This window comes from Ictidomys tridecemlineatus, chromosome 6 (assembly GCF_052094955.1).
Source record: "Ictidomys tridecemlineatus isolate mIctTri1 chromosome 6, mIctTri1.hap1, whole genome shotgun sequence".
NCBI lineage: Eukaryota > Metazoa > Chordata > Mammalia > Rodentia > Sciuridae > Ictidomys > Ictidomys tridecemlineatus.
In genome coordinates this window covers 66,374,178-66,401,748 of record NC_135482.1, presented here as the reverse complement: position 1 = coordinate 66,401,748, position 27,571 = coordinate 66,374,178, and the positions used below count along the sequence as shown (strand labels likewise).

At 42.3% G+C, this 27,571-nt stretch overlaps 1 protein-coding gene across 1 annotated transcript; it reads left to right on the top strand.

Moving 5' to 3' along the window:
* The first annotated feature begins 39 nt into the window (after positions 1-39).
* Pfkm (phosphofructokinase, muscle) lies at positions 40-25,739 on the top strand. The gene is made up of 23 exons (XM_005324873.5): positions 40-197; positions 3,639-3,731; positions 11,025-11,098; positions 11,981-12,058; positions 13,578-13,767; positions 14,076-14,241; positions 14,930-14,974; positions 15,408-15,516; positions 15,632-15,727; positions 15,977-16,069; positions 16,664-16,789; positions 18,195-18,259; positions 18,768-18,831; positions 19,597-19,746; positions 20,201-20,271; positions 20,615-20,702; positions 20,787-20,939; positions 21,395-21,559; positions 23,064-23,125; positions 23,357-23,468; positions 24,675-24,774; positions 24,855-24,960; positions 25,209-25,739. The coding sequence occupies exons 2-23, from the start codon at positions 3,647-3,649 to the stop codon at positions 25,351-25,353; spliced, it is 2,343 nt and encodes a 780-aa protein (XP_005324930.1). The 5' UTR covers positions 40-197; positions 3,639-3,646; the 3' UTR covers positions 25,354-25,739.
* The last annotated feature ends 1,832 nt before the right edge of the window (positions 25,740-27,571 follow it).

Sequence of the window (27,571 nt, the reverse complement as noted above, 5' to 3'; positions counted from 1 at the left end):
CTGTTAGTGGAGGTTGGGAACTCTCCCCTCTTTCCCCCCCGCCCTGCTGCCTCCACCTGGCTCCTCCCCGTGTTCGCCAAGTTCCCCTCCCCCTTTCCCCAAGGACAATCTGCAAGAAAGCAGCGACGGAGGAAAGCTAAGACTAAAAGGCAAGAGGGAGGCCTTGGGTAAAGAGCAAAGGAAAAAGCCGAGTTGAGGTGAGAGTGAACGTGCTGGGAGGAGGCGGTGGGGAGAACTGAAGGGAGCAGAGGGGCAAGAAGAAGGGATAGGCATCAGATGCCGGAGCCGAGAGGGGGATGGGTAGCGGGTAGTGGTGAAGAATTCCAGCCTCTTGGTTAATCTCAGCTCGGTTCCCTGAGAATGGGGATGGCGGGTCAGGCGAGGAGTGTCCGACTGCGTTGCCCTTGGCTGCCTGATCCCTTCCCTGGCATTCATCCAACTCAAATCGGGGTACCTATGATGCTGCCTCTCTATATTCCTGCCCCTCACAGTGCTTATATACACACATGCATGTGTGTGTGCGTGTATTTTGTATATATACACACACACATGCATAATATCTGTGACTGTCTCTACATGGGTGTCACTGTGGATCTATAAAGGATGCTTATGTATGAGTATGCATGTATTTTTGTGTCCTGTGCCTCTCTTAATTGTCTCAGAGATTCAGGAGAAAATGTGAGCTATTTACAGGTCAGAGCTCCTCATCTTCTAGTTAGGGTGAATTCTCTCCCTTACTGTCACCTCCTTGTGTGAAAAATCCTTGTATGGGTTTCTTTTACCTGTGATGAGCCTTCTGTTCCTGTGATGCGCTCCAAGAATGAATTAGAAGAAAACATTCCGTAAGAGAGATGAGCACATTCAGATGTCTTCTATTCCTTTCTAAATTTGGGGGTTTCTATTTGCTCCAGCCACTCAGTCTTTTTTAAGATCAGCAGAAATTTTGATGTTAACATTCTAGCTAAATAAGATAGTGCCTATATTCATGTATGTTTATGTACCTTTCACCAATTGTACTATATGATTTCATATAGTTGTGTGTGAGCGTGTTCTTAGTTAGGAGTAGAGAGAATATGGAGGTGTACCTGTATCCAGGGTTACTTGTAATTTTTCATATGGTTGTATTTCTTGTAGTGCATCAACTCATTAATGCTTTCAACATGTATTTCTTGAGCTCCTTTCGTTTGCACAGATTTCACTAGACTTTGGTAGGTTGTAGGAGGGTTTTAAAAAATGTATGTGATCCCTGTTCTGGAGAAATTTTCAGACTAGTTAGGGAAAGAGACTTTAGCTGTCATCTAGTCCAGTGGTCAGCAAGCTTTTTCTGTTAAAGCTGTCTAGTATTTTAGGTTTTATAGGCTAGTGGGTCTCTGCTGCAATATCTACACTGTGGTTACAGCAAAGAAACAGCTATAGATAATATGTGAATGAATGAGGATAGTATGGACACTGAATTTATTATTTCTTTTTTCCATACAGGGTCTCTGTATGTCACCTAGGTTGGCCTTGACCTCTTGGGTTCAAGGGTTTCTCCTGCCTCAGCCTCCCTAGCAGCTAGGACTACAGGTGTGCACCACTGCACCCAGCAACACTGAAATTTGAATTTCTTATGTTTTTCACTTGTCGTGAAATACTTTTTGCAACCATTTAAAACCGTACAAAACCTTTCATAGCTTGTGGCTATTTAAAAACAAGAGAATGGCTATATTTAGCTGCAGGCTGCAGTTTGCTGTCCCTTGATCTAGTCCAATCATTTTTTAGTGCAGAAGAAGCAATTAAAATGCCACTAAAATGGTGTATTTAAGTGCAAAACAGTAATCCAGTTCTGGACAGTATACAGTATGTGATCTAGAGGAGTATAAAGAGAAGCCTTCCTGGACCTTTGGTAATCAGTAAGGTTTAGCAGGTTAGTAAGAGTGCAACTAAGACTGGACTTAAGTGATGGAGTGGAATATGGATCTGTGGAAAGGACCAGGGTATACTGGATAAGGACAAGAGTGGGGACAAGTAATGCAGCATTACTCAAGTTTGGACTTGACTTGTCAGTGCTGATTATGTAGCATGTTTATTAATTTGTGTCTCATAATACTATGTGTGTTTATGTCTATCTTCATATGTGATCACTGCATGTATTTTATTGACATCTGTGGTCTGTGACCTATGTCTCTAAAAAAAACTACCCTGATTTCCCCAGGCACAGGACAGAAACATGAGTTGCCCTTATAGCTAGCTCTTCTTCCTATACATGAATCCTCTCTCTACTGAAGCCTTAGGGGCCTGTGACCTTCTGATGAAAGTTTGCGTCTCTTATAAAATAAAGAAGGAAACACAGGCAGAGGGAGACCAGCTGTTGTAGTAAGCAATTCAGGCAGAAAGAGGCAGTGAGGATAGAAAAGAGGGAATGGGTATGGAAGATAATAAGAAGGGAGCATAAGATTTGGTGTCTGTTTTGATTCTGAGAGGAAAAGAGGAGATGTTTTTTGTTTGTTTGTTTGTTTGATTCCAGAGATTGAACCCAGGGACATTTAACAACTGAGCCACATTCCTAGCCCTTTATAATTTTAATTTTGAAGCAAGGTCTTGCTAAGTGGCTTGAGGTCTTGCCAAGTTGCTGAGGCTAGCTTTGAACTTACAGTCCTTCTGCCTCAACCTCCTGAGCTCCTGGGATTATAGGCATGTGCCACAGCATCCAGCAGAAGATATGTTTTTAAAATAACAGCTTTTAGCCTGAATAACTAAAAGTGATGATTCTATTGTCATCTTACAGGTAGAAAAGTATATTTTATGTGTTCCTTTGAGAGATACAGTTCCTAAAAATAAAACTATGAAGGCATCTCCATGACACATGTACCTATCTGTGTGTATATGGCAGTGATTTTTGTGTTAGCTTTCCCATTTGATAGTGTGCAGGTAGAAGGTCAAAACCTGAAGATGAAAGTGAAAGATCAAGAGATGCTCAGGAGGCTGAGCCTGAGAAGGATGGGAAGAACCATACAAAGTCCCTAAGTATTCCCGAGACTGACACCATTAATTTGTAGAAATTCTAATGTGACTTGAATAACCTCAAAGTCTGCTGTTAATTCCATATCATCCAGGCCTGCTCCAGTCAGTCAGTTCCATAACATTCAATCCTAACCTTAAGTATAAGTCAATTTACCCTTGATTTTCTGTTTCTACATTGCTGATTCTCAGTCTGCAACCCAAACTTCATCTGATTCCTACCCTTTGCTATAATTCTTCTTTCGATAAAGCGAGAAATCATATTTAGGAATCCTTTTCTCGAGGCCAATTCAGCTTTTTCCCCTCCTTTCTCATTTCTGTTCAGTTAACTGACCTTTTCCCTGGCCTTATCTTATTCTCCAAATAGGTTCCAAATGGGGTGGGAGGGAGAAAGGAGGGATTAGCCAGGACTTCTGCAGTCTTGGGCTTGATTACTGTGACATTTCAGCTTGTCACTCTCTCTGTAAGGGTGCGGCTCTCCTCTGGAAGAAGTCCAAAGCTCCCAGGCTGCATGGCACAGCCTTAGTGTAGTGGGAGAGCCTGACTTGGTAGCTCTAGGCAATCTAATAGAGACACTTCTTGAGTGACCAGCACCTTGATTCAACTGTGTTTTAACTGACCATTATCTTAAATTCTAGAGTGGATCATGACCCATGAAGAGCACCATGCTGCCAAAACCCTTGGGATTGGCAAAGCCATTGCCGTGTTAACCTCTGGTGGAGATGCCCAAGGTAAGGAAGAGGGGGCAAAATATGGCCCCTTGAAATTTCTTGATCCCCTTAACTTGTAGAATAGAACTGTGAGTTTATGGAATTCTGGGTTTTCCTAAAAATTTGTCAGATCTAAGTCCCCAAGTATATTTGGATTTTATTTGCTGTACTTTTATTTATTCAAATATTCAAAAAAATTCTTTCGAAGTTTCTTTGAAGATTTAGGGACATTTTGATCATCTGGTACCTAAAATTGGTGTTTTCTCAAGCAACATTGGAAAGAAATAAAATTGTTGGGAAGGCAAAAAGTAGATTCATTTCAAGAACTTGGGAAAGAGTGGGAAAGGGAGGAGACCCAGAGTTGGTATTTCCTGGGCCCCAGATAGACCCTCAGGTATTAACTCTGGTGTCTGGAGAGTTCCTGCACTAACCAGAGCCAGTCAGCACTGCTTTCCCTGGCTTTTCCTCCATTTGCATACATTTAGTCCTTAATCAAATAGGAATAGCAGCAGTTAATAAGTACCAATCCACTGGGGGATGGAGGGGTAGTAAACAGCCAGAGTGAATCTTTCTCTGGGTTGAGTCTAAGCATCCTAGGTACTATAAAAATCAGATATTTATCAGAGGTGGTGTGACTTTTAAAAAAATCCTTTCCAGTTTGATTTTCTTATATATTCTAGTTTATGATACACTGAAGAGGGATAGAATCTCTTTGAAAGGGTTACCAGGACATGAAGACAGTGATGAAATAAAGAAAGAGATTTCAGCCAGTCTATCCTCCTTGATGCCACTGAACCTAAGCTTTCCTGGTGTGTTAAGTGCCCACTTTGTATACAGTCTATTGTGAAGAAGTGGGTTTCCTTTGAGAAGTACAGTTTAATGAGAAAAGATGTTATATATTATTGCAATTCTTATGTAAAGGCACATAAGCAAGAAAAAGTAAGTGTACCTTAGCCAAATGGAATCCACTTATATGAGGAAATGATTGGACCCTGGCTGGATTAATCAGGGGAAACTTCATGGAAAAGATAGTTTCAAGAAGCTGATTCCTTCATTCAAATACAGTGTTTAGAAGAGTGGCTGCCACATCAAAAATGTTCTGTTAATAGAAATGAATTTTTGAGCATCTACTATGCATCAAGCAGGATGATAGGCACTAAGGATGCATCAATGAAAAAGACAATCTTTGCTCTTAAGATATTTCTTTTTTTTTTTCATTCTTTTAAAAAATTTTTTAAATTTTTTTTATTGTTGGTTGTTCAAAACATTACATAGGTCTTGATATATCATATTTCACACTTTGATTCAAGTGGGTTATGAACTCCCATTTTTACCCCGTATACAGATTGCAGAATCACATCAGTTACACTTCCATTGATTTACATATTGCCATACTCGTGTCTGTTGTATTCTGCTGCCTTTCCTATCCTCTACTATCCCCCCTCCCCTCCCCTCCCCTCCCCTCCCCTCCCCTCTTCTCTCTCTACCCCCTCTACTGTAATTTTCTTATTAGTAAATTAGTAAAGCTAGACTTTGAATATATTTTAAGCTAATGTTTATTTAGTTATATGTTGTGAAGCAGAGAATTATCAAACAAACAAACTGAGCGGGGAGGCAGTGGCCTGAGTTTAGAAAGTGACCAGATTAGAAATGCAGTGGAGCTGAAGAGGCTGCTGGCCTGGTTTCTGTCACTTCTCTCTTCTCCGCTGGCAGAACCCCATGCCAGTACTGAGATCTTCAATATAAACTCTTGAATGCTAATGCTGGACCTATGGTAGCTAGGTCCAGGTTTGTTAGGTAGTCAGATTAGGACAAGAGAGCCTGCTAAAAAATTTATGTGACACACACAGTATGAAATGATGAAGGAAAAGAGCTCTTTGGAGAGGGAAAGAGAGACAAAATGGAAGAAGAAACAAAATTGAAGCCTAGAATTTACCTTGAATCTAAGCACAAACTCTCAGCTTCTGATCCCAAGCAGTGAAAAATCTCTTATTCAACGGATGACTTGCCTGCTATAAGGGAGGGATCATCTTTCAGTGAAGCAGGGGCTGTAAATAAGCTCATTTCCAGAGGGCTTAGCTGAGCTAAAGTTTGTAAGATTCTGTAATAGATAATACAGTGTAGGAAATATCTCATCTGTGAATCCACATAACATCACAGGAACATGTCCACAGGGACTGAGAGATGTTGAAAATGAAATTCTAGGATGGCAAGGAGGCAAGGTAGAAAACAGCTAGAGGTCCCCACTGAAGGCACAGCTCCACTGTAGAAGTGGCCTGTACAGAGATAAATTTGATGGGCACTAGTTATCCCAGGGAAAAAGCACAGAAATGTGTTTTTTCCCCCTAGAGACTCTGTGCCACCTGGGAAAGTGAGATTGATTCTGTAAAATCCATAGAGGCCACAACTCTGAGCTCAGCAAACTAGAAGTAGAGAAATAATCAGACATCCTAAACTCAAAAAGCAAGATTTCTAGGATGCTGGGCTGATTAAATGCCAAATCCTAATTCCTTTCCAACTCAGGAAAGAGAAAGGTTCCAGCTTCCCTAAACCGGGCCACTTTTAGCCTAATGAAATCAGCATATCCTCAGGTACATTGGCACATGCCTGTAATCCCAGCCACTCAGAAGCCTGAGGCAGGAGGATTACAAGTTCCAGGTCAGCCCAGACAATTTGGTGAGACTCTATTTGAAAAAAGAGAGAGAGAGAGAGAAAAAAAAAAAAAAAAAAGGTGGAAGCAGGGGTGGTAGTAGAGCTGGGGATCTAGCTCAGTGGTAAAGTGTCTTTGGATTCAATCCCTTGTACCAGTCGTAGTCTCACATCAGCATATCCTGCCCCTGGAAAGGACCCCAGTCATCTGCTCTAGCCCTCTGTCTCCAGATAGGCAGTCATTCCAAATGCATGATTATTCTACTTTTAAAGGTTCACAGGAACAGGGATTCCAATACCTCTCTGGATTGCTATTCTAGAGTTTATAATTTTTAGTCACATATTTACTAGAAAGTGCAATTCACATCTAACAAACATTTATTCCTAATAATTTAGAAAATTTTATTCAGAGTGCAGGTAGAAAGAAACTTCTTTAACATCAACTTTCAAAAAAGTTATGATGAAATCCTTTATTGGTTTTTCTTTATCTAGTTGCATAAAGACCCATCACTCATAGCTCTTCTCCCCCAAACCTCTTCCCAATAGGCTGTAATTGGAGACTCCAGACTACGTGCTTATGATGTTCTCCAGAGCCTTTCCTGGCTATACCCAGAATATCTTCTGTTTGGTGCCTGTAATCTTATCCTTCGTCTTACTTCTAATAAGTCAGGCAGCTGCTCATAGAGAGTTATTTAGGGTAACATGGAACAGCCAAGGAGAGTTTGGCTAGGATGACTTGGGGCCAGACTAGGCCAGTAAGGTTGAATAGAAGAGACCAAAGAATTGCTGAGTTCCTTGATATAAACTATCTATACACCCCAGTCTGATTTTTAAGGATACAGAGGTTTGAGGCACAGATACGGGAGTGAAAAGTGAGTCTTAAAACTATTTCTAAGAAAACTCGAGGCAGGAAGGATGACATCTGGAGGTTGTAAGTTTGAGGTAAAAAGAAGGTAGAGGAGGGAGAGAAGAGAAAGAATCTCCTTATTGTGGGATTTTTCTTATGCCCAACAGATTTCGATATTTTTGCCCATTATCTATTGTTTGCTTTACACTGAAAACCTTTAAGTCATTTGTTTCTCTTTAGCCACCCCCCTCCCCACCCTTCTACTCATCTTGGAAGTAGAAAACTATATTCCATCCTATACATTTCAGATTAACATTTATTCCCTATTTCCTAAAATTATAAATTCACATTCCAGAACTCCAGGTATCCAATGGAGAATCTCATAGGCCTTGTGATGGGCTCTAAAGCAAACAGTAGTTTCATATGTTATAATCTTAATGAACTGACTTTATTCATCTCTCCTAAAGTATCAATGGCTTTGTGTTGACTCTTTGTTCCTTTCACACACACAGGGTTTTTCTAAAGCTTTTCAGAAGCCCTCTCCTTCCTCCACAGACTTTTTTGTTTTTATTCAAACTAAGTATGTGAACTCAGATGTCTAAATTTCATAGGGCTTTGCCTTAGTGATGTCATAAGTATGCTGTGACATCCGGGCTCACCAGTGCCTCTTGTTGATAAGCCCAACCATCCAGTCCTTATCTGAGATCAATTATCAGAAGCATTTGTCATTGTTCTCACTTTTTAAAACTGCTCCCACTTCTTGACTTTCAAGACATTGCTAAGCCCTGGTTCTCCTTTTGTCTTTCTTTTCTTTATGGAATCCCATATGGTTGATTTTCCTCAGGGTTCAATTCCTTGTCCTTTTCCTTCTGATTCTGTATATTCTCTTGAGACCATCTCTTCAAAGTCCATGGGGATGTCCCATAAGAACATCAAACTTGCATATTCCAATATGAATGCATCATCCCCACTCCTACTTTCCCCAAACAAACCCTGGCTCAGCACAGCTAATGGTACCACAGCTTGACCCTTTGCCTAAGTCAATGTGGGGCAGTTCCTCCTTGGTCTCCAACACCTTGAAGTTTAATCACATTGCTGATTAGATAGATAGAGTCCTTCCTGTTGTTTCTGTTTCCTAGTTGGCTTCCGTCCAGCATCTGTTTTGTCCCAAACTCTGTTCTAGTGCAGTTCCTCCTCTTGTCTTCTGTAGGATGCCAGAGAGCCTCTAATCCTAGTGACACCTCTCTCAAGCTGCCTGTCACACTGCTGCCAGAGTTATCTTTCTGATAATGTAGATCTCATCATGTCCCTCTGCTCTCAAAATTCTTCAGAAATTCATTGTCTGCAACTTTTTTTGTGTGTGTGGGGGAGAGGAGGGGCCACAGACTTCACTTTAAGAATTAAATGAAAATTATGAACCTTCTCCTAAAAGAAATGTCCATGCTTACAAAACTTTTCATCCAGTTTTGTGGGGTTCACAGATTCCCTGAAACTCCTCATTCAGGGATCCTTAAGCCCTGGCCTACAGAAAAAAAGCCATACTTCTCCATGTGTTATTTGGGGTCTATCCACCTGTGTAGCTTTAATTCTTGCTTCATATCTTACATTTTACTCTTTTTTAAAAAATATTTATTTATTTAGTTTTCGGTGGACTTAACATCTTTGTTTGTATGTGGTGCTGAGGATCAAACCCGGGCCACACGCATGCCAGGCGAGCGCGTTACCGCTTGAGCCACATCCCCAGCCCCACATTTTACTCTTTAATTACTGAATTACCTCAGGTTATTTCTTGACTCTGACCTTTGTTTATGCCTAGAACACTTTTCCTCAAACTGTCTACCTGAGAAAAAGATTTAAAGGAAAATTGTCCCGTACATCTCTGGACAAATGTTATATTTTCTGACTTCCTCCTGGCAGGTGTAGATGCTCTTTGTTCTTGTTCCCACTGCACTTTGTATATATCTCTTTTTTTCAGGATCAGTATGCCATATTGTAATTCTTCATATGTTAAGGACCATCACCAGGTCCTTTATTTTTGTTTTCCCAGAGTATGTATTGCTCATTGCCGTATCCCCAGTGCCTAGCATGGTGCCAATTCAGTTAATATTTGTTCATTGAGCAAATGCATCCTCAGTTTGATTTGGAGCTAATAGCCATGTAATAATATGTCTGCCTGCAGAGAGAAAGAGAGAGAGAGAAGAAAAAAAATAATCTTGTCCTTTTTATTCTGTCCTAGATAGCTTGGGTTATTCAATAGTTTGTAATGACTTTGGATTATTCAATAGTTTGTAATACAGTCTAGAGCTGCAGATTTTTCCAATTGCTGCTTCCCTGGTGCTTTTTTTTTTTTTTTAATTAATTTGTTATATATGACAACAGAATGCATTATAATTCATATTACATATAAAGCACAATTTTTCATATCTCTGGTTGTACGCCCTGTTGCTTAATAGTATATTTCTTCAGACAGGGTTTGAGGACCATTTGGATAGATTTTAGATTGAAAAAAAAAATGTACTAGGATATCTGAGAGAGGGCAGCTAAAATGGTTCATGCAAAGTTGATCCATCATATCTCTAAGATACTTTAGCATCATCTGGAACCCCTCCTCATATGGCAAGGTATGACAGGGATGTCTCCCATTTCTTACCAATAAAACTGTGTTCAGCACGGTCCAATATTCAATAGCATTGTTCTAGATATGGAACACACATATGGGACACCCACTGCATGTTGTGTATTGGTACGGGTTGACTACTCTACAGTGCTTCTAGAAAAAAGTTTTTATCATTGAGCAGCTCTAGGAAAGGGATGCTCCTCATCTGTGAAAAGGGAAAAAACTCTCCTCTCCATTACAAGTGGAAACAGAGAGTGTAAATTGCAGAATATTTTTAAGTTCCCCACACACATCTTAATGTACAGGGCCACAGAAGAAGGTCAGCAAGTCTCTGCTGACTAATTGAGTGAATGCCAGAAGAAGGCCATGAGAGAATGAGTTCCCCACTGATTCTGTACATTTGGTCACAAACATCTTCCGGCAGTGTGTGAGCCAGAGGATCACAACTGTGTGCACATATTGAAACGTAGACCAACTCAGATGACACTAAACAGCTCTGTTTATGTGTGTGTGTGCATGTGTGTGTGTGTGTATTTAGACTGAAAGAATCCACCATCCAATAATAGACATACTCCTGAACAAATTTGATGCATCAAGTCATGAACCACAGAAAGTCATGTCTTTCCCTGAAAAGCCTACTACAGCTGGATGGATGTCTCAATTCAGTTCAGAGAGCAAGGAGAAGCCTAGTCTAACTATTGAAATTAGTAGGGCATGGCATTGTAGTCAAGAAGATACTATTTAGGACTTGGACTCAAATGTGAACTTTATATAGTATTAGTTCTATGACCTTGAACTGTTAGAGCTTCAGTTTCCAAATCTGTAAAATGGGGACAACTTCAGGGTTGTAGATAGGATTAAACAAGATAATATTTGACCATTTCTTAGTAGTGTCTAATCTATAATATGCATTCAAGAAAGTGCTTGCTTATTGCTGTTTTTATCCCTCAGATTGCCCTGGCATAGAAAGGCATTGGGAAAGACAGGATTTTTAGGGGGAAAGGCAATAGAATATCTGGAGCTTCATCAATATTAAATGCAATAATTGAAGGCAAGGAGACCAAAAGACTTGGATAAGTAATGTACCTTAGTTTTAGAGAAAAGGGCTTACTCTATTCTTTAGCCAATTGTAGTGTCTTTGGATTCCAGGGCTGCTTGTCTTAGGAGTAACCTCTCTCTGACTTGTCTTCCCTCCTTGCAGGAATGAATGCTGCTGTCAGGGCTGTGGTTCGAGTTGGTATCTTTACTGGTGCCCGTGTCTTCTTTGTCCATGAGGTTGGTTTTCTACCTTGTATCCTGTTTTTCTTTCTCTGTTCCCTACTTTGTACTCTTATTTTTATTTCTCTGTTCCCTGCTTAATCTGCCTCCCACTGCCTTCCCACTTTATTTTTCTTTACCTCCCAGTTACATTGCTATTTTTCTTTTCCTTGGCTCTCTACCTTCATGAGTCACCCCTTCCCACTCTTGGCTCAAATAATGATGCAGGGACCCAGACTTCTGAAAACTGGGTCCTCATGTTGCCTATTCAATTTAAAGGAAGAAGGATGTCTTCCCAAACACTAAGAAAAACCGAAATGGGTAGTATTTATGGGAAATTTAGTGTCTTCATGGGCAAAGCTCCAGAAGGGAGGTTTTACTGTTTCTGAATTTGCTTGATTTTCTGACATTCTAGCTCCTCCTTCGTCCCCTTCTCTCAGTTCCCTCTTGTGCTTCACCCACCCTTCTTTCCTATAAAGTCTAACTCCCCTTCTTCTCTCAAACTGTATAGTCTTGTAATAAGTCATATTTCTTCCTTCCCTACTGCCACTATCCCCTTTTTCTTTTCCACTACTGTTATTCAAACAATCCGTTATCTACTTCCCCTTGGGAAGCAGATTAGAAGAAATAGGTTGAGCCCAAAATAAAATAAACTAAGATTCAATATTAGGAAGGACATTCTGATGTTTTAAAATGGGAGAAATTAGAACAGATTATTGAAAAAAATATACGACTCCTTCCTTGGTCTGTGTTAAATATGATAGCATCTTATACATCAAGGATCACTAATGGGGTGAGATGATTTGATTCCCATAGATCTCTTCCCAAGGATCTAGTCTTAGTCCTAAAAATTTAGGGGGAAGTCACATAGAGACTGAATGGCTATAATGTGCTCCACAGGGTTACCAAGGCCTGGTGGATGGTGGAGATCACATCAGGGAGGCCACCTGGGAAAGTGTTTCCATGATGCTTCAGCTGGTATGTTCTAAAGAATTCCTGTCCTTATTTGTCTTTTTCTAGTCTCCCAAATTTCCTGACATGTGGTTTGACGTGAAGGGATTCAGTGACAAGAGAGGGCTTACATTTGCCCTTTACTCCTTGCATTTGAAAACATCACTCTGGTTTCATGGGGTAGAAAGGGGTGGGAGAATGATCACAGGACAGTTTGCTCTTTAAGGAAAGGTCACAAGCAAGACTTGGAACTGGCACATAAACAAGTTCTACTGTGGGGTCACGGGGAAGGTCTGGCCCTGAAAATAACCTTACTAGAGGACTGGAGCCAGAAGCAGAGCTGAAATCTGCCAGTCCTCATGAGATGAAGAGGTAACCTGAAACCAGGTTTAAGAGGGCAAGAGCCTCTTGGAGCCTTAAAAATAAATAAATACAAATAAATAAAAATAAAAAGTCCAGAAACATACCATGTTTTTATGTCCATAGCCCTTTATGCTATTTACTTCTAGTCATTCTAGACTTCTTTTAATCTGTCATCCACTGTGGGCTAGCCTAGTAGAAATATAACCATTTGCTGATTTACTAAAAAATTGACAAATTACATTTGTATTCCCATTCTTCACCTAAATCCCATAAAAACCCATGGGAAGAAATTTAATGTTCAGTGCCTGGTGAAGGCCCTGTACAGGCAATAGTGCCTGTCATATGGTGGCCTGAGAATGAGCCAGAATTCTCCCATTACACCAAAGTCATGGATGCCTGGGAGCATATCTATGATTCATGAAAATGCTAAGTCTACTTACCTATCTTGGTGTATCTATAAGTGTCTGATAACTTATGACTTTCTGTACCCAGACCTATTTTTTTTTTTGTGTGTGTGTGAATACCTGGGTATTATGGCTCCTGGCACTAGCACCATAGATCCCAAGGAGCTAAGAGGAATGACATTTCTAATGTCAGTTAGAAATCAGTGTGATAGAGAGGAAAAAAATACTGGAATGGATTCCTAATAATAGTTTGGACACGATCCAATAATGTCAGGTCATTGTTGAAAGTTTCCAAAGTCAGCTGAGCATGGTAGTACACACTTGTAATCCCAGTGGCTCAGGAGACTGACAGAGGAGGATCGCGTATTCAAAGCCAGCCTCAGCAATTTAGCAGCCCAAAGCAACTCATCAAGACCCTGCCTCAAAATAAAATATTAAAAAGGGCTGGGATGTAGCTCAATGGTCTAGAAGTCACCAGATGTATGCATTCCCTTATTCTCTATGAAGATAGATACTTTGATGATAAAGTTTTCAGTAAAATGGGTTAATTGTAGCAGTCTTCTAAGGTGTGTGGCAGAATATAGGAATAGTCCCTTTATGTCTCAGCATCATTTCCCTTTTCTTTGGAAGGGACAGATGACTTAGTGATATTAGGGAACTTCCTAGGGAGTCACATAGTTGTGTCAGCACAACACAGCGTTGGAGTGCAGAAAATCTTAGTATTTTGAGCCTAAACTTGGCTATCATCTGGGGAGCTGACTTCTACCTCTCTCCTCAAGGGAGGCACAGTGATTGGAAGTGCCCGGTGCAAGGATTTTCGGGACCGAGAAGGACGACTCCGAGCTGCCCTCAACCTGGTGAAGCGTGGGATCACCAATCTGTGTGTCATTGGGGGTGATGGCAGCCTCACTGGCGCTGACACTTTCCGTTCCGAGTGGAGTGATTTATTGAGTGACCTCCAGAAAGCTGGTGAGAATTATTTATATTAGCATTACTGTTTGCGTGAGTGAGTGTGTATGTGTGTGTGTGTGTGTGTGTGTGTGTGTGTGTGTGTGTGTGTGCGTGCGCATGCATGGCATGCATGTACATGTAAGGGGAAGTACCTTTAACCCCCATTGGAGTAAAAGTTAACCAGACCCAAATAGGCAATTTTTGCTTTCTTCTCTTTTGCCATTGCTTATTATTCCCATTGGCCATAGTTTTTTCTCTCCAGTGTTCTACTCTGTGGGCATGCCAAGTATTTTAGCCAGGGGTTCCTGGTTTGCTTCCTACTGTAGGTAAGATCACACCTGAAGAGGCTACAAAGTCCAGCTACCTGAATATTGTGGGCCTGGTTGGCTCAATTGACAATGACTTCTGTGGTACTGATATGACCATTGGCACTGATTCTGCCCTGCACCGAATTGTAGAGATTGTAGATGCCATCACTACTACTGCTCAGAGGTAAAGGAGTATGGTGGTTGGGATAGACAAAGGTTAGAGGCTAGTAAAAATGAAAGTGTTTGGGTTATGGCCAGTTTTCTGGGGGCTAGAACACTGTTTTAACAAAGAATTACCCCTTAGAACACTGGAGTTACATTGCTTCCTAAATGCTCCAAGATTTGCCTTTTGTCACTCTTCAGTCTATTATCCAAACATAGCTCTGAGGTCTTGATCATACCTGTGGCTGTCTCCTAAATGTCTACTGCCCAGGCTGAAACAAATCCAGGGGCCCCAAAACCTGAGCTAACCTCAAGATTGTAGATGCCATAGGCACCACTGCTTGGAGATAAGCCGATGGAAGTGAGGGTAAGGCAGGATGTGTTTGGAACTAAAGAATAACAGTTTGCCTCCGGGTAATCCTGCAGGACTCCAGTTCAGTCTAGTACCTCCTTCCTTCTTTCCTCCCTCCCTCCCTCCCTTCCTTTCTTCCTTCCTTCCTTCCTCTTTCTCTCTCTCTTTTCTGACCCATCTCTTTTTGGAATAGAAAGACATGGGAGGATACCTTGTAGCTAAAGTGTTTTCCCTAGGTCTTCCTGGTCTCTGCAGTATAAATGCATTTCCCAGAGGTTAATTAACCTAGATGTGGGTGGCAACTTGATCATGGCTATAGGGAAACATGGGCTCTATAAATCCTGTGTCTGTCTTTCAGCCACCAGAGGACATTTGTGTTAGAAGTGATGGGTCGCCACTGTGGGTAAGATCCTCATCCTGAACTACTTATTCCAAGGACCCAGAAATGTACCTTTCCTCTTCCCAGAGAGTCCAGTGAGGTCTCTCAGTAGTAGCATATCTGGAGGTTACAAGCTCCTTGGGAACCCTGGCCCTGCCTTTGCTCTGGCTCCCTTACTTACCTAGATATGCACGTGTGCACAGGCTCAGGTACACATTCAGTGGAAAGGATGGATGATCTCTGAGATAGGAAGCCACTGGGGCATCAAGCATGAATAGAAGGTGCTCTTCAGGGACAGCTTCTCATTGATAGGCCCTGTGCTCTTACCTCACCTCAAGAATGGAATGCAGGATCCCCAGACCTTTCACCAGCTATGGGGATTAGGAGACCTTGTTGGGTAAGGGGAGGTTATTTGTGGAGTATAGTTCCTAGTGCCATGCTTCTGGCTCTCTCTCAGATACCTGGCCCTTGTCACCTCTCTCTCCTGTGGGGCTGACTGGGTTTTTATTCCTGAATGTCCACCTGATGATGACTGGGAGGAACACCTTTGTCGCCGGCTTTCCGAGGTACTGGCACTTTACTTATCTCTTAAAAAAAATCCTTTACCCTGTTCCACGGATGGTCCATTTGCCATCCATCAGTTTCATTCCACTGACCACTTCTCCTTCTGTTCTTGACTAGACAAGGACCCGTGGTTCTCGTCTCAACATCATCATTGTGGCTGAGGGTGCAATTGACAAGAATGGGAAACCAATCACCTCAGAAGACATCAAGAATGTTCGTACAAGTGAAACTAGAGGGGCTCAGCGCCATAGCCACCCTAACCCATTCCCTTAATGGTTTCCGAGTCTGCTGATACTGCAAGTTCTTTTGGTTCTTCTGTATATCTCTCTCCAGGTCCCTGTCCCTATTTTCCTCCCACTAGGAACCATTACAAGACAAAAGAAAAGGTCTTGCACTTTTTTACCTTGGTCTCTGCATCTTTTCTCCCCTTGACTTTGTGTGTCCCTTTCTTGGTCCTTTCAGCTGGTGGTGAAGCGTCTAGGATATGACACTCGGGTGACTGTTTTGGGGCATGTGCAGCGGGGTGGAACACCATCAGCCTTTGACCGGATCCTGGTAAGTCACAGGGCCCTGTGGTCCTCATGGATTAGAGCCTTGCTCTCCTATACCTATAGGACTTACACCATTGCTCATGTTGCCCCTCTACCAGCCTCTAGCTTACAGTGGCCCTTGACACATTCCCATATGCTGAGATTTCTCATCTGTTAATATTATAACAGCCTATAGCTCCCCTATAAGTTGAGGACCAATATCTTAGAGCTCTAGGCATCAGTGAAATATTGAGATCTAACTTTAGACAGTCAGTTTGAACCCTCTATTATAACTTGAAGAACTGCAGTTAATTTCCTTATTATATCAATTAAGAAGGGAATAAATTTTAAGCCCCAGTAATTCTGTCAATTACTGTAGTGGAACTGTTTCTCTGGAACCAAATAGAATCCCTGGGGTCCTGATGGCAAGAGGAAAAAGTCATCAAGCTTTAGATGAAATCTGGGTGGGGAAGAAAAGCCCAGTGAGTTCTTGGCTGCAGTTCTTAAATGTGGAACTCAACCCTGTGATTTGGAAAGTACCCGTATATTCTGACTGTCTACACTAATCCAATATGAAGAGGCCTGAACCAGGCTGTCTTTGCTGCTTGGGGTCCTGCAGGGAAGCAGGATGGGTGTGGAAGCAGTGATGGCACTCTTGGAGGGGACTCCAGACACCCCGGCCTGTGTGGTGAGCCTCTCTGGTAACCAGGCTGTGCGCCTGCCCCTAATGGAGTGTGTCCAGGTGGTAAGTACTGATCCTAACACCCTTCTCACCCTTCATATTTTTTTGTATTGAGGCTGGCTTTGAACATGCGATCCTCTTATCTCAGCTTCCCGAGCCATTGGGATTACAGGCATTTGCCACTGCGCCTGGCCCAACCCCTTCTTCTTCTTCTTTTTTTTTTTTTAAATATCTTTTAGTTGTCATTGGACTTTATGTTTATTTATATGCGGTGCTGAGAATCAAACCCACTGCCTCACACATGCTAGGCAAGTGCTGAGCCAGAACCCCAGCCCCCAACCCCTTTTTAATAGTCCCAAGTCCCTGCCTGGGAGCTCAGAGTGTATGAGACCAACTTCTAAGGCCACTGGTACAAGAGTCAATGGAAAGGCAGGATGGTATAGTAAGAGATTCATGGGGGAAAGAACACAGTGAGCTGTAACCCCTCTAGATGTAGGAGCCGTAATATCTCTAAGTCTCAGTTTTCCCACCTGTAAAACATTCCTAAGGTAGATGGGAAACTCTACATCCTTCCTAGTAATAAGCCCCAATATCTCCTAATATCTGACCTTAAACCCTCTTATGTCTTTATTGGAAGAGGAATACAATATCCCTCCTAGTGTCATTAAAAACAGAGTAGCATTATTAAGTTCTGTTGGGGAACTTTGTCTTTACATGATAGCTACCTTGAATTTGTTTCTGTAAACCAACATGGGTTTAGATCCTCCTGGGGTACAGGTACTCACCTTGAGGTTTATTCTAAAGACTGGAGAAAAGAAATCTAAAGGATCTGATGCAGTACCTGGAAAATGTTGAATGCTCAGGAGATGGCAGCTTTTACTGTAGGGAAATCACCCTTTGATACCACAGAGTAACCATTGTGGCTGGGAGTGAGGGTGTCACACCTGATTATCGGGGCTGGTCTAAATGCTCCCTGTTTGCTAGCTTGCTTCTCTGAGACTCAGGAGTCCCCATGACCTAAAGCTTTACTTTAGGATATGCATCTCCAAAACCGCAAAAGTTAAAGCTCTGACTCACAGAGCAGAAAGCAGTGGTGGAGAAACACATGGCAGGTTTCACTCTTATTTCTGGGGATCTTCTTTGTTTACTCAGTAGTTTAGAGGCTGGGGAGGTGGGTGTAGAGTGGAGAAAGATGCTATTAGTCTGTGAATACTCTTCCACTGTCTCCATAATTCTAATAAATAAAACATTGGTGTGGCCCTTTTCTTTTGCTGTTCATTATTCAGAAAATTAAGGAGAAATAAAGATTCTTTTTCTGTGAGAGTTTGAAGGACCATAGAAAATAAGGGGTGCATGGTAAGCAGGATTCAGTCCCATGCCCAGAAATAGGCAGGATGAGTACAAATGGAAATCCAACTGTGCAGATTGCTGCCCTGGAACTGTAATTATTGCTGTATTCCTCCCTCAGACCAAAGATGTGACCAAGGCCATGGATGAGAAGAGATTTGATGAAGCCATGAAGCTGAGAGGCCGGTGAGGAAATGACTAGAAGTTTCTTAGCTACAGAAATTAGATACCAGAATGAACCCAAAACTCTACATAGGCCTAGGAACAAAATTTGACCTTCTGCTGCTTCTTTTTATTGTCTCTGCAACAGTTTCTTTCACAAGAAAATTAGCTGTGAGGTGACTAAGAGGCTCATTTCATCCTAGAGATGCTTTTCCCATGATTGACCTTTTAACAACGTAATAAATCTTTACTTCTCTGTGTGGGTCCTGGCCTGACCTTAAGTTTCCCTAGGCAAGGGGCAGTCTCCTGTGGTGGTGAGCATAACACCTGGGAGAAGAGTGTGCAGGGAGTATTTGGTGAATGAGTGGGCCCTTTGCAGCCCCTGCACAATCCCTGCTCTGCCCTGGTTGTGTCCTTAGAGGTTTGTCCTATGGAACTTCACTCTGGGACCAAAAGTTCAGGGCTGAATTTCCATGGCTCTGGCCATAAAGAATGGCCTAAAGACAGCCCTGTCCCTTTGTACTTTTTATAGGAGCTTCATGAACAACTGGGAGGTATACAAGCTTCTAGCTCATGTCAGACCCCCGGTCTCTAAGGTACTGATGACTTGCCTTTTTCCTTGACCTTCTCCCTCCTTCAGTCTCTCTTTATGAGGTGCTACCCTTAATCCATGCAACCTGAGTCTTGCCATTTTCCTTGCCCCACTCTAATCTTCCATGCTGGGTACCTGACCCTACTATGATGATTTTCTGTTAGCCATTACTACTTACTGGCTCTGTGATCTTAGTATATCTTAGATGTCTCTAACTCAAGCACTATACCAAATTCAGGGCTATTTTGTAGTATGCAAAGAATAAGAAAGAGGGCTTATGTATTTTATCCTCTGGAAATAATCACATAAATCTAAGCCACCTTTCCATTGGAATAGTGGTTCTCAATACTTAACTGTAAATCAGAATTATCTGGGTTGCTCATTAAAAATGCAGATTCCTAGGCCCTTCCCTCGGATGGTGTTCATATCTAAGGCAGGAGCAGTAATGTGCAAGTTTAATAAGCTCCAGTTGGATGGTGATGCAGATAGTCCAAGGATCACACTTTGGGAAACACTGCTCTGAAGAATCCTTATTTGTTACATAATGATGATATCGCGGATCAGGAAAAACATCTTTATTTGTTTATGGTAAAGAATTTTGCTTCTGTAGTATGAAGCAGCAGTCTATACTAGCATTTCCTGGGAGAGGGATGTGTATTATCATAAGCACACACCCTGATCTCAGGACAATAAAGGATTAAGGCTCTGCTTCTCTTAATAACCTCCTCCTCACTGTGGGGCTTTCTGTGCCCTTCTTCCTCCTGTACAGAGCGGTTCGCATACAGTGGCTGTGATGAATGTGGGGGCTCCAGCTGCCGGCATGAATGCTGCTGTTCGCTCCACTGTGAGGATTGCCCTTATCCAGGGCAACCGTGTGCTGGTTGTACATGATGGCTTTGAGGGCCTGGCCAAGGGTCAGGTATGGGGACTCAACGGAAGGAGGGCATATTTTGGGGGACAAGGGACAGTCACAGGGAAGATCAGTGTAGCAAGGGTGACAGGTTCATGTGTGCCTCTCTCTTCCATACTACTTCCCTCTCCTTTTCCTGGGTTCAATCAGAAGTAAATATTTAATTTTAGGGCAGTGGTAACAGGCAGGAACAAATGGGATGAGCCTTTGCAAATATCGTCTTGTTTAATTCTCTATCCCAAAGCTCAGCATGGTACCTGGCATAAGAAGGTACTTGTTATTTAGATGAGCAAAAAAGGTGGAAGAAGTTCCATGCATTGCAGGGAAAGCCAATGTCTGGTGTTCCTCTTACAATGAAGGAAGACTCAATGGGAGGGATCAGAGCTCAATAAGTGGCATCAGACCTACACATTCCTCATGGTATTCTAGCTACAATGCAAAAACATGTTACTTTTTCCTGCAGATTGAGGAAGCTGGCTGGAGCTATGTTGGGGGCTGGACTGGCCAAGGTGGTTCCAAACTTGGGACTAAAAGGTAAGGGGCATTGTAGAGTACCTCTTCCCAGTCACCCCTTTAAGATATCCCTTGAACGTGTGCATCAGTTCATTAGGTCAGGGCCTGCTTCCACTACCTGTGGTCCAGGTCATTTCCTTTAATCCAGGTCATTTCCCTTAAAGCTCATAGTGGCTTCAGTGAAGGCAGACAGGGCCATCCCCACATCATGTAGCAGCTCTGACAATTTAGAGCCCAGTGTGTGTCCTTAGATCCGGATAAGAGGGTGGGGAGAGAAGGGATACAAATCAAGAGATTATAAATAAAGCACCATTGTAACTCTGACTTTCTCTCCTTTGATCTTGTCTGTTACTGATCAAACTAGGACTCTACCCAAGAAGAACTTTGAACAGATCAGTGCCAACATAACTAAGTTTAACATTCAGGGTCTTGTCATCATTGGGGGCTTTGAGGTGAGTGTTCCCCACCATTCTTTCCCTCTCCCTCCCACTTCCCCTCTCTTTTCATTCCTGCCCTTTCTGCTATCTTCTTCTCAGGCATATACAGGGGGCCTGGAGCTGATGGAGGGCAGGAAGCAATTTGATGAACTCTGCATCCCATTTGTGGTCATTCCTGCTACTGTCTCCAACAACGTCCCTGGCTCAGACTTCAGCATTGGGGCTGACACAGCACTAAATACCATTTGTACGGTGAGAGTCCATCACTACTTTCCTTTTGGCTAGGGTTATAATCTCCAGAATGAATGTAGTCCTGGAAAAGGAGCTATTTTTTGGTACTAAACAAGTGGCAATGTTTGAAAATGCTTCTTCAAACCCAGGCATTCATATGGATTTTAATGGCATCCATTTTCCTCACTGAGAAATGCATCAAATATTACCAATTTTTTTTTTCACTTTCTCAGGTCACACAGCTTAATTACCCTAATCTCAGCAATGTGAAGGATGATAGAGCTTCCTTCCCAGGAGACAAGTTGTGCAGTGTAGTTGACTAATGTGTGCCCTCCCTGAATGCAAGTCTGATGGGGTCCAGAGGCCCTGCCAGCCTGGGTGGATATTGTTCTGGAGTTAAGATAATAGCAAGGGCCAAAGAAATGACAAGAATCAGGTTCCTGACTCTGTCTTTCTATGACTTTCTATCTTTGCAGACATGTGATCGCATCAAGCAGTCAGCAGCAGGCACCAAACGTCGGGTGTTTATCATTGAGACTATGGGTGGCTACTGTGGCTACCTGGCCACCATGGCAGGACTGGCAGCTGGAGCTGATGCTGCCTATATCTTTGAGGAACCCTTCACCATTCGAGACCTGCAGGTAGATGGCCACCCAGAGCCTGCTAGGTATCTCTCTCTTGCCCAAATCTGTCCCCCAACAGTCCCCACAGTGATTGGAGCAATGGGATTTCAAGATGAGGATGGAGTTGATTGGTCTGTGGAGCCCTATGAAGAATATAAGGAGTGGGGTGCCATGGCACATACCTATAATCCCAGTGAGTTGGGAACCTGAGGCAGGAAGATCACAAGTTTGAGGCCAGCCTGGGCACTTAGTGAGGCCATAAGCAGTTTACTGAGACCCTGTCTCAAAATAAGATAAAAAAGGGCTGGGGAGGTAGGTTAGCAGGAAAGTACCTCTGGGTTCAATCCCCAGTACAAAAAAATAAAAGGAGGAAGAAGACTAGAAGGATCTCTGTACAGCCATTCTCCAGTGCAGCCTCACACACTTGACCTTAGCTTGTGTTTCTGGAGTGCACATTTTGAGACAGGTGGCATGTAGATAAGCCCTTTATGTGTGCCTTTTGCATTTTATCATTGTAACAAACTTGTAAAGAAGGTATTTTCTCCATATTACAGATGAGAAAGGGTTAGAAGGTTAAAACCCTTTTCTAAACTCCTATGTGAGCAGGTAGTTTAACTGCTTAAGAAAGTCAGTGACCTTTCTCTTACATCATGCCACCCTCCAGATTTCTTTCATTACCAATTCACTTTTTTGTGGGGGGGATACTGGGAATCGAACTCAGGGGCACTCAACTACTAAGCCACATCCCCAGTCTTATTTTATATTTTATTTAGAAATAGGGTTTCACTTTAGAGACAGTGCCTCGTTTTTGCTGAAGCTGGCTTTAAATTCGTGATCCTCCTGTCTCAGCCTCCCATGCCTCTGGGATTACAGGCCTGTGCCACCACGCCTGGCACCAATCCATTTTTTGAGGGAGATATTATTTCACCTCTAGGGTAGGGCTCTGATTTGTATTTCACAGAAGGGCCATATGATCTTATTTTCCCAGATTCCAATTTACTGGAGGAGAAGAGAGCCATAGAGTGGAGGTTTAGCAGCAAGCTGAGGGAACTCCCTAATCCAGGATCCCAGCCAACCCCAGCCAGGAATGAGGGAAAGGACTCTGCCTCCTTCATGCCCAATTCAAAGCTCAAGTGAAGGAGCATATTCTGTCCAGATGAGTCACCACTTTACTACAAGCAACCCATGTAAAGACCAATACTATGAGCAGAATCTGTCCTCTAAGGGAAAGGGAACCCGAAACCCTGGACAGGGAGACCAGTGAGGGTGAGGGCTGAAAACTGACAGTTTTTAATGTGCCTATTCCAAGTTCTGTCTCATTTCAGGTCTTTGTGGAAATTTTAGTCTACACAAAACTTCCTTTAGGACGTAGGCACAGTTCAGGCCCAGGATTATAAATAACTTTCTTCCATGTCTCTCTCCCTTCTTGGTAGAGGCCTGATGTAGAAGAAAAGAGATTCATGTGGCTTGCCCAACCTTATCCACTCTCAGCTAGGCTTAGGATTTACTATTTTATTTTCAGGCGAATGTTGAACATCTGGTGCAAAAGATGAAAACAACTGTGAAAAGAGGCTTGGTGCTCAGGTACCTCATTTACAATCTGTTTTTAAGTGAAGGAAGAATTAGTCAGGCTTAGGCCTTAACCCACAGAATGGATCCATGGTTGGGATACCCTGAGGAATTCATAGATACAAAAGGTGGGATCTGTCTATCCCCTGGGAGGGGGTAGAAAAGGGAAGAACCAGAGCCTATAAAGTCAGAAAGCAGGGATGGAAAGATAAGAGGAGTCACAAGCTTTTGATGTCCACCTGGCAGGAATGAGAAGTGCAATGAGAACTATACCACTGACTTCATCTTCAACCTGTACTCTGAGGAGGGAAAGGGCATCTTCGACAGCAGGAAGAATGTGCTTGGCCACATGCAGCAGGTAGGGAAGATACCCCAGCCATGCCTTTTGTCAGAAAGCCATCACCCCCAACACCTACAGAGGCTTCTACTGACCTCTAATCTGTTGGAGGCCCAGTGCCACCACAGAGCATGGGCCTGCCAATCTCTTACAGCCACAGAATCAAAACATCTTTATCAAGAAATGACCTTAGAGATGATGTGGTCCACTATCTTCATTTAGAATAGGGTTCCTTAACCTTTGCATCATTGTCATTTGGAATAATTCTTTGTCATGGGTGGCTGTTTATACATTGTAGGATGGTTGGGCAGCATTCCTGGACTCTACCCAGGAGATGCCAGTAGCACTTTCCCTTTACCCTCAATTTTAACAAAGATGCCTCCAAATGCTGCTGAATGTCCCCTAAGGGGCAAAATCATCTCTAGTTGAGAGTGAATAATTGAGATGAAGAAAATGAGATCCAAAGAGAAGTAATTTTTTCAGGGCCACTCATAGAGCTAGAATGAACCTAGTTAGTGTTTTTCCCACATTACCATCCTGCCTTTCATGAGCAACCTGTTGAATGAGTATTGGCACTTGCTGGTATTGGGCTCCATTTCTACTAAATGGGGCTTCAGGGAAAGAACTTCCTTTCTACTAGTGACACTCACAGGTGGTGCAGTGTTCTGAGATTCTCTTCTAACCCAAATGCCCTCAGCTGATGCCTGTTAAGCCTTGAACCTTTTTCTACCCAAAAATGAATTCTGTGTCTCACTTTGAATGAATAAACCAGCCCCTGAAGGATGGGGTGTTATTAGATAAATATGAAACCATTTTCTGTTCTTCCTTCCCCTTTCCACTTTTCCACATATTTTCTCTTAGTTCAAAGAAAATCTAAATGGTGTTTTATATTATTCTGAAGTTCTACCAAAGGCAGCTAGATTGGGCCTTGAAGAACACTTCTGACCACCGGTGATGGTGACTGACAAAAGCTGCTAAAGATGAGTGGGGAAATGACCTGGTAGCCAATAGGACTAAAAAAGAAAGTTGTGGGATTAATCCTCTTCTTTAATTACTGTTGATAAATAGGCGATTCACTTTGAAACTCCACACTATTTCAAGGTATCCTTTCACAGACTTATGAATTCCTATAAACTCAGGGCCCATTCTTTCCTTTTTATCTGTGTATCTAGTTATGTCTGCCACTCCATTAGAATCCTTCCCTCTAATTTTTAATTCTTTTTCCAGGGTGGGAGTCCAACTCCCTTTGACAGGAATTTTGCCACTAAGATGGGAGCTAAGGCTATGAACTGGATGTCTGGGAAAATCAAAGAGAGTTACCGTAATGGTAGGTGGGATAGAGATTAAGCCCCCTCTGTAGAGGTTGGTTCCCCAGTATAAAAGCTGACTGACCATCCCTTATTGCAGGGCGGATCTTTGCCAACACTCCAGACTCTGGCTGTGTTCTAGGGATGCGTAAGAGGGCCCTGGTCTTTCAACCAGTGACTGAACTGAAGGACCAGACAGATTTTGAGTGAGTACATCTACTTTCTAGAGTGGTTCTCTCCCTGGGAATTTCAAGTTCTACTCTCCCCAATCTGTTCACTGTCTGCATTGCTTTTCTTTTAAAAATAGTACTTGTAGCCTTACCCACTTTAGATCTGATGTCCATGTCCTAAATGCAGTCTCTGCTCACTTTAAGCATATGCTTATAGAAGCCCTTAATAGAAGTTGATTGGGGTGCTAAAGAACTGTATCATCATTTACCTCATTCTTCTGTAGGCACCGAATACCCAAGGAACAGTGGTGGCTGAAGCTGAGGCCCATCCTCAAAATCCTAGCCAAGTATGAGATTGACTTGGACACCTCAGACCACGCCCACTTGGAGCACATCTCTCGGAAGCGGTCTGGAGAAGCTGCAGTCTAGATTTCTTTGGAGTGAGGGGAACAGATTTTTCTGATCATGGTCAGCTCTCCTCTTACTAGATCTAAGTCCATGTTTTCTCCTTGTTTCAGCTCTTTTTTCATTAGGTTTCCTTTAATTCTGTACCTGTAACCAGATCAGCTCTGGCCAGGAGTTGGGAAGGGGGCAGTGAGTAGAATCTAGGTAGACTTGATCATTACTTCTACCCCAGCTTCATCTGTCACACAGGCCAGGTTCCTCTAGTGCTACTGCTAGCTTTCAGCCACTTTTTATTTCCTAAAAATAAGCTCTATTTATTTCTTTGTGATAACAAAGAGCCTTAGTTCCTCTACTACTTTTACTACAGTGGCAACTATAACTACACTAATAAATGCCAACTGGTCACTGTGCTTTTGGTTCTCCTGTTATCTTTACAAGTGGAATGTCATCAGTCTCATCCACCAGACCTGCCCATATGAATTATCATGTACACTTTTTTCTTCCTTTTGGATTATTTTCCTGCAGCATTTCTTGGTTCTGTACACAAAGTCCCAGAACATAGGACACTGACTCTCATTCCGCACTAGTCCTTCCTGCATCTCCTGTAGCCAAGAGGACACCTTCATCTCTCATATGTACAAAATTGTTTTTCACCTCTCACCATATACCCATGATCCAGGACTGCATTTTTCCAGCCATACCACAATCTCTGCTCCTCTAACCAAGCATTCTTCCTTCTCAACTTTTCTTTTATACTCCTTCCTGGATGAAAGCCAGGCTCCATTTGACAGAATCTTCATGGAAAAGACATGTACATTTTGAAATCCTGGAAAACAGAGACACCAGTCCTGGACCTGTTTGGGAGTTGGTTGGAATACTTCTTTAGAAAGATGTTAGTTCTTATTCAGTTGCAGTTTTTCTTTTCTTTTCTCTTTTTTTTAAAGAGAGAGAGTGAGAGAGAGAGAATTTTTTTAAATATTCATTTTTTGTTATTGGCGGACACAACATCTTTGTTCGTATGTGGCGCTGAGGATCGAACCCGGGTTAGAGCCACATCCCCAGCCCAGTTTTTCTGTTCTATAATAGCTGCTTCTTCCTCATTACTCAGGTGCCCACATAATGCAGTTGGTCCTGAAGATTGGACTATAGACAGTACCCCCACTGACAGTACCCCTGTCTTAATGCCAGATTAAGATTAGCTTCAAATAACCAGATTATAGCTCTCAGAACAAGTGTGAACATTCCTTCCAACCCATGTGGTTTACTCACTGGCCTGATGAAGCAGGGAAGATGCTCACTGTATTATAGGGAATTCTCTTTAGTATTATCACTTTTGCTGGCTGTCTAAAATGCCATACTCTTTAAAACAGTTCCAAATAGTGACTGAGAAGTTTTATTTTCAGAGTCAGAAATTAAAGAAGCCAAATACTCTCTCCAGTTCTTGAAGGGGAAGAGAAATTAACAGTAAACATTAATCTCTGGTAAGTATTTTACATGCTAATACTGAATCCTAAAAATAGCTTTTTATAGGGAGTGGTGGCAAGGACACTACCGAAAGGTGATTAAGTAATGTCTCCCAGGTCTTACAGTCCAGCAAAAGTGGTACTCAGACTCAATTGTTTTCAAAGCCCATCCCCATTCTCAATGCCTCTTCTTCCTTACCGTGCTACCTCAAATTCAGGAAACTATCAGCGCTATGAAAGTGAAGTAAAAGTTCCAGCATTCATCAGAACATTTTAAATGCTAACTACCATTAATTTATAGGTTCTTTTTCTCGTCTTTAATCCTAGAATTTCTTTTTTGAGAAAAATTACAGAGGGTAGCGGTGATCAGGTAGAAAGGTAATTAAAGAAGAAAAATGTCACTTTGTAAAGAGGAGAAAAAAATAGGATCATAATAGTAAAAACCACTTAAAAACCAAAACCTATTAAATACATGCCACTTCCCCAAAAGCTAAAAAGATGTATGAAGTTGTCTTTGAGCTGAAACAGAAGTTATTAGCCACCAACTACATAGTGATTATAAAGTAATAAAACAGGTGACGTCTTTTATCACATGGACAAAGTATATTCCCTTTCCAGAATATCAACAGTGTTTACGATGTGAAATAAATAGCATCCAGCTTGGCACAGTGGTACATACCTATAATCCCAGAGACAGAGGCAGGAGGATTGTAAGTTCAAGGCTAGCCTCAGCAACTTAGTGAGGCCCTAAACAATATAGGGAGACCCTGTCTCAAAAT